General features: G+C 41.7%; 1 protein-coding gene and 1 non-coding gene across 9 annotated transcripts in view; one reads left to right on the top strand and one right to left on the bottom strand.

Moving 5' to 3' along the window:
* LOC106084052 (mitogen-activated protein kinase-binding protein 1) overlaps positions 1–17,774 on the bottom strand; it is a 318,040-nt gene that overhangs the window by 8,285 nt on the left and 291,981 nt on the right. For 5 of the 8 annotated variants that reach the window (XM_013247486.2, XM_059364412.1, XM_013247482.2 and 2 more), the window contains 10 exons: positions 16,709–17,007; positions 16,450–16,595; positions 16,112–16,156; positions 13,660–13,771; positions 5,822–5,920; positions 5,606–5,754; positions 5,458–5,533; positions 5,305–5,388; positions 1,741–1,932; positions 1,502–1,667 (listed from right to left, as the gene is read on the bottom strand). In XM_013247486.2, the coding sequence (XP_013102940.1) occupies positions 1,502–1,667; positions 1,741–1,932; positions 5,305–5,388; positions 5,458–5,533; positions 5,606–5,754; positions 5,822–5,920; positions 13,660–13,771; positions 16,112–16,156; positions 16,450–16,595; positions 16,709–17,007 (1,368 nt within the window). The remainder of the gene's footprint in view (positions 1–1,501; positions 1,668–1,740; positions 1,933–5,304; positions 5,389–5,457; positions 5,534–5,605; positions 5,755–5,821; positions 5,921–13,659; positions 13,772–16,111; positions 16,157–16,449; positions 16,596–16,708; positions 17,008–17,774) is intronic. The other 3 variants (XM_059364414.1, XM_013247488.2, XM_059364413.1) reach the window with 2 other exon arrangements.
* Trnag-gcc (transfer RNA glycine (anticodon GCC)) lies at positions 14,281–14,351 on the top strand. Its single transcript has one exon. It is a non-coding gene; the product is annotated as a tRNA-Gly (tRNA).

Below are 17,774 nucleotides of genomic sequence, written 5' to 3'. Positions count from 1 at the left end.
ATTAGGACTGGTCATATCGAGAAGGCTACCCGACCACTGGAGTGTGTATCAAGCGGAGATACAATTAAAGAAGTGGTGGAAAGATCTTATGCCATTGGCATAAAATTGCTCTACAAGCCCATGACAGCCGGTTGTACGTACCGGATTGACTCGATGAAATCCTTTTTCGGTAAGGGCTGCCATCTCAGTGTTTACAACACTGCTACAACAACAACATGAATATCCGTCCCGACAGACAGGCAGTCATGAAATCTGTGTGGAACGTATTTCAGAATTCAAAAACCGCCCTTCAGCCGGAGATCTCTCAACAAGATGACTAAACAGAGCAAAATTCATCTGTTGTGGGTGCCGGGCCAGTGAATAGTGGATTGGGGGAATTGAAATCTGTTACTATGGCTCTAGTTACATGTAAACTCAGTATTCAGGACAAGGCCCGAAGGGCAATAAATAACAGATGGTCACAAAGTGGAGTGAGCATTCCAAAATTATGTGTCCCAAACTAGATTTGAAGAGGTATATTGCTTTGCTGTCGTTGGCTATAACTGACGTCTCAATTATTGCGTCGGTAATAACAGATCACTGTCTAATCGGTTGCAAGTAACGACTTCTGCCAGAAGCTGTGAGGACGTCAATGAAGAAGAGGCTATAGCTGTGTGTGTGTGTTCCGCTCACTGGCAGTCAGAAGGAGTTCCATTCGAAATTCTCATTTCGTTGAGAACTGGTCTGAATACTCTAATTTTGAGCTTTTTAAAGTGATTTGGATGGTTCAAAGGCAGGAACTAGAAGGCATAAACCTTCTCCCGTTCCTGTGGTATCATAATGGACGAAAATGTCTGAGTCTGATTGCAGATTGCCACTTAAACCAAACCTTACCTATCTGATATTTATTTATTTATTTTATTTGCCCAATTTCGCCATTTTAAGCCGCACGTCCCACTTATAAAATTAAAAAAATTGCCAAGAATCACTTGGATCATTTGTTTAAAACTGTTTTTTAAATAGGTTTTGCTACATTCTTTCTAATTTAAACGTAGTTTCCAATTTAATGATGGCAACATGCTTCGCCCTTTAAACATTATTAAATAGTACCCGGCACGGGAAAGCTGTGAGCACCACACCGGCTGGAACTTTGAGCTCCGATCTGTGTGGTGTTCATAGCTGTCACGAGAAGATTAGCTGCGAGCTATCGGGCGCGTCCACAGTTTGCTATAGTGGAATGCTCCATACGGAGTAGCTGCAACGGTAGTCGCAGACAATCAGCGGTATCGAACGGAGCGTCTCAGTGAGAGGCCGGGCGGCACCGCTCTTGCACAAATACTACGTGCCTATGATGCTCGATATAACAAGGCGGGTTATTGGCGCCTTTAAATATCCAATGGCCACCCCCTTCCAGCGGCGATCGGTCCTTTGGACCAGAACGAGCTTGCTAACCTACAGGAGCTTGACGAGGATCGTCACTTCCACGTGAAAATGTGGCTACAACGACAACAACAGTACTTACTTATTTTGTGTAATATTGGTTAACATATTTTGTGTCATAATCACAGCATTCTCCAATTCTTTAAGCATCAAAGAATCCTCGCAATTTCTGAGATTTGCGTGCAATTGTAGTACGGTTTGTGTGGTGGTGTACAATTTGTTAATAACATTGTGGACTTGAGATTTTGCTGCAAAAATAAAATGAAATGCATTTAAAATTGATGATATACGTTAAAAAATATATAAAACAAAAAAACTTACGATCTCCATTGCTGTCCAAATCGGCAAAGTCGGCAGCTTCAAAGACACCGCGCGTTTTCACAACATTGGGACTGTTTATAATTTTATTCTTATGATCAAAGGCTAAATTACGCGGACGTGGTGGCACAATAGGTTTTACAGTGGAAGAACTACCTTGGGTTTCTTCAGAGCTAGAATCATCTTGAGGTGGTGCTGTTGCATTGAACAAAGAAAAATATTATAATCACATAAAATAAAGTTGTCAAGGTACTAAAACAAGAACGGATCAGATCATATGGGGGCTATATCTTGTATGGACCTAACTGAGCCTTATTTGGAGTTTGTCTTGTAAATTATAAGTTTCAGACAGATCTGCTAAAAATCGAAGCTTCAAGGTTCTCAAGAAATACAATAGGGAGATTGGCAAAAAGACTATAAAATCGTACAAATTAAATCTTCTAAGAGCTCAAGAAGTGAAATCGGAAACCGGATTATATGAAGGCTAGGTTAGTTTAGAGCAGCAGTCTATTTTTTAACAGACCCATTCCGACAATTTTTATCCATTGTGATACCACAGTATCGACAGACAAGGCATATGGTAGGAATCTTACCCACGATCGTCGCACTGGTATTTCAATAACGATATCCCAGTAAATATCGATATTTAAACATTTGTTTTTTCAACACAGTCTGTGATCAAGGACTACGCCAATATGTGTACCACCTAGGATAGAGAGTGTTTCCTTTAAACAAAACATAGTCAATAAATAGCATTTTCTTGGTGATCCCTGGCAAACTTTCGAAATTGTTAAGGAAAATATGACACCCAGTTTGATGGTGACGTTTTTCAGTATAGGAAACCACTTTAACTTGGTATTCTCCTTGAAGGGTATACACATTTCAGCTTAGACAACAATTTCCTCTTCGTTTTTCCTGGAAGGCATATATGGAAGTAGGTTTATCTTCTTTTTTTCCCATATCGCCCATACCGCTGTAATCTAGTTGTTGTTGTTGTTGTTGTAGCAGTGTATTGTACACTAAGGCGACAGCCCTTGCCGATGAAGGACTTCATCGGATCAATCCGGTACGTACAACCGGCTGCCATGGGTAATCTAGTATAAAGCAGATGCAGAAAAAAGGCCCTCTAGTCACTGGACAGTAGCACTTGTGGAGTGGACAAAGAAAATGCCGCAACGCTGATCAAATCCTAGTTCAGAAACCTGCAGACTAATTCAGGATAACGGCAGATCCGTCTATATGGCAGCTATATCTAAATATAGTCCGACCTCAGCCATATTAAGTTCGAATATCAAGAGGCTCAAATCAACTCACTGTTTAAAATTTCAGCGAATCCGGGTAATAAATAAAGCTTTTATGGGCTTTAGATCCTTTATCGGCTGATCGGTCTATATGGCAGCTATATCTGAATATAGTCCGACCTGAACCATATTTGGGTCCTATGTTAGGAGGCCTAAAGCTACTCACAGTTTCAAATTTCAGCGAAATCGGTTAAAAAATTAAGCTTTTATGGGATTCAAATCCTTTGTCGGCAGATCGGTCTATATGGCAGCTATATCGAAATATAGTTTGATCTGAACCATATTCGGGTATTATGTTGGGACGCATAAAGCTACTCACTATTTCAAATTTCAGCGAAATCGCGTAATAAATAAAGTTATTATGGGCTTCAGACCCTTTATCGGCAGATCCCTTTATATGTCAGCTATATCTAAATATTGTCAGATCTGGACCATATTTTGGCCCTATGTTGGGGAACCCAAAGCTACTCAGCTCAGCCCAAAGCTACTGAAGCTTTTATGGGCTTCAGCCTTAAACTACTCACTGTTTCAAATTTCAGCGAAATCGGATAAAAAATAAAGCATTTATGGGCATTAGACCCTTTATTGTCAGATCGGTCTATATAGCAGCTATTTCCAAATATGGTCCGATTAGGCCTGTTCAAGAACTTAACCAGCGTGCATCAAAATGCTCAATATCTCAATTTTTGAAGGCTGTAGAGTGATTACAACAGACGGACGGCCAGACACACGACACACGGACATCGTTAAATCGTCTTAGAATTTTACGACGATCCTAAATATATATACTTCGTAGGGTCGGAAATTGATATTTCAATGTGTTGCAAACGGAATGACTAAATGAATATACCCCCTATCCTACGGTGATGGATATAATAAATAAATAAAAGCCGATTAACCTCGAAGCAAGGGGAGATGTTGTAGACTTTAAACGTTCAAAAAGTTGGAAATCAGACCACAAACAAAGATTTGGCAACCCCAATATATTTTCGAAATATCAAGGTGACCAAATTTAGGGACCTGGCAAAAGGTGCCCGGACAACCTAGAGCTCTAACCATTCCAAATTTCAATATATTTCTATATATATCGATATATCTCTACCCGTTGTCACACGGCATATTTTTTTTTGTTTTTTTTTAAATTCTGCCACTTTACGTCGGTCCGTGTGATGTCAGACTAATCTTGAAATGCAAAAAGATCTTTGAACCATGGTCACTATTCTTTGACGGTTCCAGAGCGATCAAGAGGTGAAGCAGGGAATGAGGAAGCTAACGTGCCAGCTAGAATGGATCAAGCTACTGAATCTGTGAATCATCCTCTGTGGGAGATTGTTGGTAGGGTAGGTGTTTTATACTATGACCGCGCAGTGAAACCGATGCTGTAAGTTACAGTGTAGCAAAGCCCAACCAATTATGGCTCTTCTTCTGTTCTCGGGGCTCCTTTCGTTGTTGTCATGTCTGTTAGGTTTCTCTTACCTACTCTTTTAATTGTATTAACGCTCCGTGTAACTCAATCTTTCTTCTCTCGGGCGAACACAATAAGCCTGACTAAAGTAAAGTAACTGGTCTGTGTAAAGCGACTAATCTAACCATCGTTAAACGCGCGCCACAGAACAAAATCAAGATCAAACAATGCTTAGAAGCATACTTAAGGATGCGGTAAACGGCTACCAAATCAATGTCGTTCTGGTAGCTATCCATAGCATCAGAAGAAGTAAACCTACGATCCAGGACGTAACACCGTAACCAGGGACCATACGATATACCCCACATGTGAAAAAGGCAATACCAGAAAAGGACCTTATCCCCGGATTCTTTAAGGTAAATAACCAATCTATCCACACAATGACAAAAGAAACTTCAGTTTTCAATTCTTACAATTATTAAAGGTTTGGTGGTAATGCTGTATTATTAAAGCTTGTTTGTAATGCAGCCGTATCGAGTGTACAAGAGGCCGGGTGGAACCGACTCTTGCTTAAATACTGAGTGCCTATGATGCCCGATACGACTAGGCGAGATATTGGCACATTTAAAGAATTTGAAGAACCAATGGCCATCTGGTTGACGAGGATCGCCACCTCCACATGCAAATGTGGCTAGAACCACAACAACCATATGGTATGCCCCACATGTGAGGAACACAATACCACTGCTATCAGAAATGGGGCGTTATACCCAGACCCAAGTAACCCTCAGACCCTTTACGGAAAATAACAAATCTATCCACACAATGACAAAACAAAACTTAAGTTTTTAATTCTCTTACCGTTATTAAAGCTTGTTTGTAGCGCCCCCTTGCGGCGATTATTATTGGCATTGGCATTTTTAGAATTGTATGAACGAGTTGAAGCTATTAAAAGCAAAGACATAAGAAAAGCTATTAAGTAAATGAGAACACAAGTGGTTGGTATAATCTTACCTGTTGGCCCATTTGTTCGACTTTGTCCATTGGAACCAGATCGGCCTCGGCTGTTGCCCTCTGTTTCTGAATCACTCTAAAAAGCAAAGGAATTATTAAGATTAGTGTCAAGGGCCTGCTTTTTGAAGACTATCTTGGTCACACCTACCTGATTGAGTACACCCATTGAAGCATTTGCACTTAAATTAGTGGAAGAACCTTTTATTTGCAGACTATTACGTTTACTAGCTGTACGGGTGGCAGAACTGTTGCGATGAGCAGCACCCGTTTTTTGGGAAGAACTATTTGATTTGTTGCCTGCAAACATATTAGAGACTTTAGTTTTAGAAAAACCATCGAAGGGCATTTCTTGCCAACAACTTACCTTTTCCCATGTTGCCCATGTGCAGATCACTTAGGGAACAAGCCCTACGTATGGATGAGGAATCATCAACTGGCATGGGATTCAAATTTTTGGGATTGCCTGAAAAGAGATAATTCACAGAAATTCCATCAAAAATCATTCCTTCAAGCACGATCAATGAGAGAACAAAAATTAAATTACAACAACTTAAAGTGAATACAAGAGATCTATGTATGACAGGTGGGAATAAATAATACAATCGATATGACCAAATGATTTCGATCCCAGGCGAATGTAAAAACAAAATTCAATAAAAAAAAAAAAACTCAAAAGGGGGTGCTCTTATCGAAAACTTAATGACATCGAGAAAATCAAAGTGCAGCTAAGCGCAGCTAGTTTTGCAAACCTTCAAGCGTTTTTTCTACATTTTCCATGGAAGCCTTCTCACTTTCATCCTCTTTTTCCTCCTCATTATCCACGTCCGAATCGGCTTTCACTTCTTTGGCCAATTCGACTTCCACCCCATCACAATCGAGTTGGACACGTTGCATAAGCTTCTTGTTCAGGGCATAGGTCTCAGTACTTTCCAAGACGTCAGGAAGACTGACATTTCTTTTTATGTGGCGAGCATAGGCACACAGGTCCGTATCGGAGCTATCGGCTAATATGCGCCTCTGTTCATTCTCAATGTCCTTTTCAATGCCCTTGGCCAGCATGTCAAAGTTCATGGTCAAGGATTTGACATAGCCGCGTTGTTTGGTGTTGCACTCGAAAGGCCGCATTCTGGACTCTGTGGCCAAGCGGATTTGTTCAAATTTGCGCTCTTCCATGGCGATTAGCTTTTGTATGATATCGATTTTTTTGGCTATATTCTTGCACTGGTTGCTGGTGGAGGAGGGCGAGGAGGACGATGGCGATGAGGAATCTGTGGAACAGGGATTTTGGGTAATTTCGGTATTGGCCAAGTTTTTCTTGTGCTTTGAGTCTCGTTTCTCTCTTTCGTGTTTTATTTCATCGACCACCTGCTGGAGCCCCGGTTTGGTGTACAGCTTTAGACTGTCCATGGTCATGTTGTCATGCTCATCGTTGCCATTCTCCGATATAAACATTTCGAATGTTTTCTCGCCATAGTCCGAGGGCAGGCTGGAACCCGTCGAAGGGGAGACATTAAGGTTAATGTCATTCAGCGGACACGTTGTTGTCGTACTGGCCCCATTGGCATTGGCTCTTTTGCTGCTCGGCGTGTATTTTATTTGCGAGACGGTGTTGAAACGCACCGATATTTTTGGCCTCTCTTTCTGACGCATTGAGGTGGCTCGGCGCGATGGAGAATTGTCAAACTTGGACACCTTCTTCAGGCAGCTTTGGCCTGCCAAGGCCCCAGAGCTCACCGAAGGTCTCATGTTACCGCGTTTTTTATGCGCCTGCAGCTCAGCCTGTTTCTCCCTCTCAAACTTTTGCAAATTCCTTTCGAATTTTCTTACCACACTGGCGGTGCGTGAGTGACACCTCAAGTCGTCGGCATTCACCTCAAAGGAGCAGGATTTCTTGAGAGGCTCTTTGCTCACTTGCAATTTGCTGGCTTCCACGGTGGAGGTGAGGGTTGATTTAAGATTTTCAGGCTTGGCCGGTACTGGGGGCTTTTGCTTAACCGGTTTCTTTTGGAAAAGCTTCTCATTGTATGACTTGTCGGCCGCCTGCATGGGATTGGTATTTCTCTGCCAACGTGTTTGGGCAAAGTCGGAACTGATACTCTTGCTGACTCCCGACGAGTACTGTTGATTTTTGCATTTCAATGTGGGTATATCGTCTGAAACCTTTGATGATATTGCTGATGATTGTTTGTGTGGCGGTTGGCGTTGGACCATTGAGGGGGGATCAGTTAGTTTTGGATATGTTTTCGAGGTTGGTATAGGTTTTGGTGGTATCATTTTCCTGTCATTGGGTGCTTGGATTCTTTCCAGGTTATAGCTGGAGACATCAAAGCTTTCGTAGGGCGATACATTGGAGCCAGCCTGCAGATGGCGTTGTTGCATGTAATAATCAAAACTACCATAGGCGTTGGGGCTTGAGCCATACGATTTAGAAACCATTTGAGCTGCAGCTATCGTTGATGTGGGACCATGAATAATGAAATTACGAAGACCAGCATGTTTGGGAACGACTTGCTGCTCCAGAGGAGCACTCTTACAATCACTCTCATCCGATAAAATACTCTCCATGCTATTGCAGTAGCTGCCGTCATCCATGAATTCTTCGGACAGCAATGACTCCTGACTTCTATCCGTAGCGAAGGGATTGTTGGAGGTCAAAAAGAAGGAAGCACTTGAGTGGCGTTGTGTCTCCAAAAATCTTGCTTCTTCCAAACGTCTTGCTTCGGCCATTTGCTCGGGATTGTCCTGGAGTATATCGGACAAAGACACTTTACGTTCGCATTGATAGATTTCCTGATAGACATAAAATTCAGAGAATGAGTGTTTCGGAGCCAAGGGAACATATGGTTGTCTTATTACACGAGGACTTATGGAACCCTCGGGAGAGTAGTTCAAATCGTTTTTCCTGCCCATGGACATGTAGCCACGATGCATGGCTAGATTTTCGGGTACCGATTTCGAGGCTACAATCTGAGAATGTCTCCTGCCTGAAATGGGGTCGTAAACATCCACTCCTATGTCATCTAGATCGCCATATTTCTTGGTTATCTCTTCAATCATTTTTTCTGTGTCGGCCTGAATCATATCCAGAATAGTGCGAGCATCATCGGCGTACACCGAATGGCGTTTTGGCTCGGTTATGATGATTGATTTATTGTCCGAAGACCATTCGACTTCTTCGTGTACCGGGGACACAGGACAGGACTTGTAATGCTTTAGAATGCTTGGTGTTCGACGATTATTCCCATTTGGATTGCGTTTGACCTTAACTTGGCCCCCAGTGGCCGGTAAGGTAGAACTTGAGAACGGTCTTTGCTGCTGCACCTGCGATGATGGCTTTTGAGTTGTGGTTGGTCCCATGAATGGCACTCCCGGTGGAGGATGTATCTGATGAACTCCCACATGATGGGGATATGGAGGATATTGTTGTTGCACCTGACGCATTGCTTGACAATTTTGTTGTAACACTGCCTTGGAGGCAGCGCAATTGAAGAAATGCTGTTGCGGTGGGGGCAACAATTGTTTCGGTGAATAATGTGATTGTGAATGTGGCGGCAGCCCGCTCTGGGGCGATCGCTCGCCACTGAATGCGTTAGAGGCAGTCTTTCTATCCGCCTCGTTGTGGCTAGTATACTGTTTTGGGTTCAGTGTGGGATCAAAAGCTTTGTATTAGTAAAAGGTTATTCATTTAGGCATAAATGTTAGGTAAAACAATTTCATTACAAATGGCAGCATGGTGTATAGAAAAAGATACACAAGAGAGTGGGAGATGAGAAACAAATCGTTATTAGCTTAGTCATAGTTACTTAAGGGTAAGGAAGACAACATTTTTTGTTTGTAATCTACCCTAGTCTAATCTTAAACAATACCAAGGAAAGATATCAATACATTCTAAGACAGTGGATTTTGGATTTATGTTACGTTTTTCCTTAAATACTGCATTAAGAAACAAAGCTTAAACCTCATTCCTTTCAATAGTCATATTTACAACAGAGTTAACTGGGATTAACCAATTTTTCATCCAGATAAGGCAGCATTTTACATGGGCCGATTTAGCTTACCATTCCAAATCAGTTTGGCTCTGTGAGCCCAATAATTCAAATTGGGTGGTTGAACTGAGTGAAAACTATATCAAAACAAGGATCTAAGTGGACCATATTTGGGTTTCAAATCAGTTCGTGGGAAAAAGGTTGTCTATATTTGGTGATAGTTGTAATTGATACCAGTGATTATCTTGCATTACAAAATTAGAAAGTTTGAAGTTGGATCACACTAAACATTTTACGGTCCAAAAATGTTTCGCAGGACCGAGGTAACTAACTAACATTGAAAACCCAGCAATAGGCTCTGGGACACTCTATCTCCATCCAGTTCAAGCGTAAAAGTGTAATTGCATTATATTTGGCTGGAAATCACAATCGGCTATTGTGGGCGAACTAAAGCACCGTAAAGTTGACAAAATGTTTGTGTATCGCACCATAAATCGTTGAAATTTTACTTGTAGCGTTGCTAAACGCCAAAAAAAATGCAAAAACTCTTGAAATGTTTCGGCAAGTGAAGTCTCGAACTCAACGAATTCCATGCCGTAGTGGCAATCAAATCCCTAAAGATCTGAAAATTTCGCTTGCAAGGATGAACCAAATATTAAATAACGAGCTCAAGGTTAAGTTTAACAAGTTCCAAAAGGCACACGATCTTACATTAAAAAGAAATACGTTAGACTCAAAAGAGCCAAGGAGTTGCTGCGCGTGCATCTAGTTCTCTGACGAGAAAAATTTCCCAATGGAGCAATTCATGAACTCGCAAATGACGCACGTACGAGAATTTGAGCCTATGAACGGCACCCCAAAGTAAGTTTCCATATCAAGTGATGGTATGGACAGCAGTGACCGCCAATGGCCACTCTCTAAATACTAAATTTCCCCCCGGCACGGGATAGGTGTGTGGTGCTCATTGCTGTCACAAGAAGCTTAGCAGCGATCTACCGGGTGCGCCCACATGTTGCGAATAGTGCAATACTCCATACAGTTTAGCTGCAACGGCAGTCGCGGATAATCAGCGGTATCAAACGGAGAGTGTCAGTGAGACGTCGGACGGCACCTGCTCTTTCACAAATACTGAATGCCTATGATGCTCAATATAACAAGGCGGGTTATTGGCGCCTTTAAATATCCAATGGCCACCCTATTCCAGCGGCCCTACAGGAGCTTGACGAGAATCGCCACATTCACATGAAAATGTGGCTACAACAACAACAACTCAATTGCCCATGAACATTCCATTAAGGATCTGGGTTTACTTCTCTCATATCAACGAGTGCAGTCCGATTTAAATTTAAGCTCAATGATAAGGGGCCTTTTTTCATGCCGATTCCGAACGGCACTTGGTAGAGAAGTTTTAACATGGCTGGATACCTAACAAATGTAGCCAGAATAAGTAAGGGGATAACCACCACTGAACATTTTGTTGATGTTCACGCCGGGATTTGAACCCTTGCTAACCTCTGCGCCACGATGGCCTCTGCTCAAATCAAGTGGCCACTCTCTCAAATCAAAGCAAACGCGACTTTCAAAAGGCAAAATGTTTTGGAATCTGCTTGGGGCCGTGAGTACACAAACATTTCGGTCGTAGACCAGGGATGTACCAACAAAACTCGGCACCGTCACTTACATAAATTACGTGTACATTATAGGTAAAGGATAGGTATCCACCGCCCAGATCTGGAGCGTGAGGTTTAGCGCTACAAAGGAGAACGTCTAGATCAAGCAGCATATCAAGCGAGTCTAGACAAAATTCATGCTGACACGGTAGCAGATGCGGTAAATAGCTATCGAGTGATTGTAGTTCTTGAAGAACTTGAAGAACGCAGCCACTTCAACTCCTACAGAGTAAGGATTGATGCCGATGTGCAAGATGTATGTCCCAATTGTAACCAGGGACCACACGATACACGTCACCTGTTTAACTGCCCAGTCAGACCCACTCGACTCAGACCCAGATCCCTCTGGACGCACCCCATCTTAGTCGCAGAGTTCCTGGATCTTGACACTCAACAAAATCAAGCAGAAGAAAGATAGGACACAAAAACTGCTACAACAACAACAACGTGTAAATCAAGAATGCCTAAAAAGTATGTTCCACATTCCAAATTGACCCAATTCTATTTGGGTCAATTTAGAGATCAAGGTAAGAATCACAAAATTTTTAGGTAAGGGGATGCGCTGAAGAAAGCCATTGTGTGGGTATTGGCCAAAATACCGACAGATTACATTCGTGCGGCTTGAAACTTATTTTTTTGATCTACTCCGAGCAAAAGTCGTTGTTGTTGTAGTAGAGTGTAGTGATTTATCTTTCTTTTGCATTGTTCTGTTGAATAAGAACTCTCCGACTAAGGTGAATTGTGTCCGAGGAATCTGGGTCTGAGTCGAGTAGGTGACGTGCGTCGTGTGGTCCCAGGTCACAATCGGGACACATATTCTATACGTTGGCATCAATCCTTGCTCTGTTATGGCGACTGCATCTGCCGGACCCCAATTAAGCCAGAACTACTCTGGTTTACCGGGGGAGGTCAATTTCCTCAGGTGTTCCTTAGGCACCACACACTAGTAGCTATTTGCCGCAACTGCTTCCCAGTCTGCATTAATGTTGTCAATACCTGCCGCTTATCTAGATGTTCTCTGTTGTAGTGCTGAACTTCTCGCTCTAGATCATTAATACCCACCTTGAGGCTTCTCGGCGGTGGATACCTGCCCACAAGATGATGATTTTGTGTGGTCTCTGCGATAACAGCCCAGAAGGTATTGCTTAGACAGCATGTAGTAATATTTTCGCACGGGTATAATCTTTACCTCCTAAAGGTGGTGGTCCACGTGAGAACTGAGGAGACAGCCAGTCACAGTTCGAAGAGCGGCATTCTGATGGATCTTACTTCAAAATTTGCCCATGTACATTCCACTAAGGAACAGGGGCAAACTTCTCACTTATCAGTGAGTGCAGTCCGATTCAAGTTTAAGCTCAATGATAAGGGGCCTCCTTTTTATAGCCGAGTCCGAACGGCGTGCCGCAGTGCGACACCTCTTTGGTGAGAAGTTTTACATGGCATAGTACCTCAAAAATGTTGCCAGCATTAGGAGGGGAAAACCACCGCCGAAAATTTTTTTCTGATGGTCTCGCCAGGATTCAAACCCAGGCGTTCAGCGTCATAGGCGGACATGCTAACCTCTGCGCTACGATGGCCTCCTGCATAACTTACTACAGACCGGAAAATTGCTTTGAACGTGGCCAACAAGGTTTCTTTGTCAGCAAACCAAGTGCTGCCGGCAAGTGACTTGAGGCCCTTGTTTATATTTCTGACTTTATCGCAAATGGCAGTGGCGTGTGAGGAGAATGTGTAAGAGCTGTCAAATGTGACACCAAGTTTTTTTGAGAAACTTGATGGTCGAAATCTTACTCCATCAACTATCGTATTCAGCTCATTACGCACCTCATGCGTGTATGTTGTGGACAAGGTGGCTAAAGATTTGGTGGCTGAGATCTTTAAATCTATTGTAGCGAAATAAGCGGCAAGTTCGTTGTGGTAGACATATAACCTATTACAGATGTCAACAATGGGTGGGGGCCTCATGACATGATCGTACAATCGTCCGCACGATACGATACCTATGCCGTCTAGAGGGAGTGGAATGGAGGATCGATAGATGTTAAACAGTGCTGGGGACATCACCCCGCCTTAGGAAACTCCCTGTTCCACTCTAGGGTGTTTCGACGTCTTAACGCTAAAATCCACAAATGACTGGCAACCACACATACAATTCGTAACCCAGCGTTTCAGGCGTGGCTGCAGGGACGAGATAGCGATGTCCTCAAATAATTTGACATGGCTGACCTTGTCGAATGCTTTCGGTATGTTCAGTGCCACGAGAACCATCCTATGACATGGTCTAAGCTGATTTGAGCCACCATGGCAAAAGGTGGTCATATCAAGCAAAAAAAGCGAATGGATTTAATTTATTTCCAAACGTTTTTGTTATTTGAACCAATAAATAAAATTTCCACAAAAAAGTTTGTCCTTTAAATTGTTACATTACCAATCGAAAGCCAAATATGTAAAACCGCGTAGTATTGATATCATTTCCTTTTTTAACACTCTAGCATCTTTAGCATCTTCATAAAAACAACTGTTTTACATTATAGTATATCACTTACCTGTTTTGGCGTAACGGTTTGCAGCCGATAAACCAGAACGGGAACCATCCAAATTTCCAGCCAAACTTAAGTCCGAAATACTATGACTGCCACGTAGCGAACGATAGCCAACCTACAACGTTTGGGATAAAATATCAAATTGAAGTAATGTTCGACTCAATTGGGCATAGGAACACATTAGTGGAGTTACATGTAGACAAGTGTGAGTGTAATAGGAAAAGTTTAAATGCATCGTTATGTGTTAAAAAGTTAAATGCATTCACACATAGCCTTTGCTGAGAGTAGGTTATTTGCCCCTTAGCTTATGACCCCACTCAGGCCAATGTGTTGTTAATTCAAAAGCAAAATAAAAAATGTTTTTCGTATACCGGCTTATGTGCTGATGTAGCAGAGTTTGAGGCAAGCATGGGGCTATTTTTAGTAACAGTTTATTTCTAGCGATTTTTTGCCTCCCCATCCACCAAGGGGCAAACTAAAGTGGAAGTGAAAGTTCAACAACTGGTTGTTGAGTTTAAGCTGATGATGATGATGATGAAGGTTCACATATACCAGTGTGGGGCAGCTTATGATTGCTTACAAGAAAATTAGTATGCTGCAGATGATGCTGAGAGTATTTCACAGGCATCGGTGGTTCAGTGGTAGAATGCTCGCCTGCCACGCGGGCGGCCCGGGTTCGATTCCCGGCCGATGCAAAACAATTTTTTTTCTTACGTTATTATTTTTACAATGTATTTGATAATTTTATAATAGGTGGATTAATATATCCAACTAAATATTTAGTTCGAATGCGTTATATTCTTTTTTATTCCCACCACCGAAGGATGGGGGTATATTCATTTTGTCATTCCGTTTGCAACGCATCGAAATATCCATTTCCGACCGTATAAAGTATGTATATTCTTGATCAGCGTAAAAATCTAAGACGATCTATACATGTCCGTCCGTCTGTCCGTCTGTCTGTTGAAATCACGCTACAGTCTTTAAAAATAGAGATATCGAGCTGAAATTTTGCACAGATTCTTTTTTTGTCCATAAGCAGGTTAAGTTCGAAGATGGCTATATCGGACTATATCTTGTTATAGCCCCCATATAGACCGATCGGCCGATTTAGGGTCTTAGGCCCATAAAATCCACATTTATTATCCGATTTTGCTGAAATTTGGGACAGAGAGTTGTGTTAGGCCTCCGAACATCCTTCGTTAATTTTGCCCAGATCGGTCCAGATTTGGATATAGTTGCCATATAAACTGATCCTCAGATTTAGGGTCTTAGGCCCATTAAACCACATTTATTATCCGATTTTGCTGGAATTTACGACAGTGAGTTGTGTTAGGCCCTTTGACATCTTTCGTCAATTTGGCCCAGATCGGTTCAGATTTGGATATAGTTGCCATATAGACCGATCCTCCGAGTTAGGGTCTTAGGCCCATAAAAGCCACATTTATTATCCGATTTTGCTGAAATTTGGAACAGTAAGTTGTGTTAGGCCCTTCGACATTCTTCGTTAATTTGGCTTAGATCGGTCCAGATTTGGATATAGCTGCCATATAGACCGATCTTTCGATTTAAGGTTTTGGGCCCATAAAAGGCGCATTTATTGTCCGATTTCGACGAAATTTGGGACAGTGAGTTTAGTTAGCCCCTCGACATACTTCTGCAATTTGGCTCAGATCGATCAGGATTTGCATATAGCAGCCATATAGACCGATCTCTCGATCTAAGGTTTTGAGACCATAAAAAGCGCGTTTATTGTCCGATTTCGCCGAAATTTGGGACAGTGAGTTGTGTTCGGCTCTCCGAAATTTATCTGCAACTTGGCTCAAATCAGTCCAGATTTGGATATAGCTGCCATATAGACCGATATCTGGATTTAAAGTCTTGGCCCCATAAAAGGCGCATTTATAATCCGATTTCACTGAAATTTGACACAGTGACTTAGTTAGGTTTTTCGACATCTATGTTGTATATGGTTCTGATCGGTTTATTTTTAGATATAGCTACTGAAAAGATAAAAATTTTGTTGTACACAATTGAACAATGGCTTTTACTTATTAGTATTTGGTCCAAATCGCAACATATTTCGTTATAACTGCTATGGGACATAAGGTATGAAATTTTTACCGGATTTTGATGAACGGTGGTTGACATATATTCCCGAGGTGGTGGGTATCCAAAGTTCGACCCGGCCGAACTTAACGCCTTTTTACTTGTTTTAGAGTTGTTTTGTTTACCAATCCATTTGGCTAAGATTCTGATAAATGTAATTTTTTTTTTTCTATATATGAATGTTAATTGGTTGGAAAGTTTTTTTTTATTAATATCAATGCTGCTTGATGTTTTAGGACTGAATTTTATTTAAAGCGAGATGTGTTAAAATTTTATTAGGGCGCAATTTTAAAAGAGTCTAGAGCGTGCCCCACATTTTGGGCTACTATTGCAAAACTGTGCTCACCTCGGGTATGGCTGATAACTTTTTAACACCATTTTTGCGTGCACCCTATAGTTCCGATACACAAATATACCATTTGGATATATAATATGGGAAGGGGGGAGATATTTTACAAGTGAAGGTGGATTTGTATTATGAACCAACAAAGATAGATGCATGAAGTTGTGGAGGATATAGTTCGAGTAGGTTTATATACAAACAAAACCAGACAACAGAAGAAGAAGAACCCCATAAACAACCACGACGGTAAACGTAAATCAAAAACCAAAAATATAAAATAAAAAAATTAAATAAAAAAACAAATGATTTAAATATGAATGTTGTGTACGGCTTGGACTTACATTTTCCAATTTCTGTTTAGCTTCATTAATGACTTTCAACAGTTCTTCCTTCTTTGTACTGGTGTATGATTTTGTTATGGTGGGCGGGGCGGAAACACCAGGTTTACCGTTTTCCGTGTTATGTTTGGCACTTATGCTGCGACGGTCTGTATAGGAAAAGTTTAGGAAAAAAGTAAAGAATTGTGAGCATAGCTGTTGTGAATATGTGTGCTGGTGGAAACACAAAGGATAAAATGAAAAAACAAAACAAAAATCTTACTAGTACTGCCTCTTTCGAGCAAATTACCAGGTCCGTCGGGTAAAGCTGCTTGTAGAAAACTAGATGATGTTTGCGGTATACTCTCGGAACTACCGCCCAGTGTTGAAGCTAGTGAACGGTCTGCATTTTCAGCACTGGGAGTGGATCCTTCATCTTCCGTGTCTGAAGTCCCGGTGCCAGTACCCGTGCTAGCTGTATGTGATCCATTACCACTGAGCGTAAGGCCAGCCTTTTCGAACTTTTGGCGACGCACTGACTTTCGTAGTTCCTCTTCGTTCATGGCATTGACTTTAAAATCTCTGCAAAAAATAAAAAGGGATCAAAAAGATTACAACTCCGTATGGACTCAAATATAAATAAAATATAGTTTTTATATCCTCCACCTTAGAATTGGGCCGTACTTATTTCGTCATTCCATTTGTTACACCTTGAAAAATTCGTCTAAGAATATATATTCTTGATTTATGATAAAAAGTACTGTACCACTATTTCTGATAGAACCGATTTTAACTACGATATGCCTGGTAACAGAAGTTCATAAACTTCTATACGGATGGTTCCAAAATAAACGACCAGGTGGGCTTTGGGTGTACTCTAAAGTTGTAGAACTGGTCATATCGAAAAGGTTACCCGATCACTGCAGTGTATATTAAGCAGAGATCCTTGCAATTAACAAAGTGGTGGAATGGCTAAGATATAATGTCATTTGGACGATTGGCATAAATATCTTCTCAGGCAGCCATTAAATCCCTGGAGAACGTATTTCTGAACATAAAAACCGCCCTCGACTGTCGCAGTTCTCTCAACGAGCTGGCTGAACAGTTCAAAATTCACCTGTTTTGGGTGCCGGGCCAATGCCGGAATTGTAAAGCGGATGAGCATGCAAGACTAGGAACTACCCTACACATTCCAGGGATACTGCAGTCTGTGAGTATGCCTCTAGCGACATGTAAGATAAGTTTTCAAGATCAGGACCGAAGGACAACGAATGATAGATGGTCACAAAGAGGGGGCAGTGAGCATTCCAAAACTATGTGGCCTAATCTAGACTTGAAGTGGTCTACAG

The sequence above is a fragment of the Stomoxys calcitrans genome, chromosome 3 (genome assembly GCF_963082655.1).
Source record: "Stomoxys calcitrans chromosome 3, idStoCalc2.1, whole genome shotgun sequence".
In the NCBI taxonomy this organism is placed as follows: domain Eukaryota; kingdom Metazoa; phylum Arthropoda; class Insecta; order Diptera; family Muscidae; genus Stomoxys; species Stomoxys calcitrans.
This window is presented reverse-complemented; position numbering and strand designations above follow the sequence as displayed.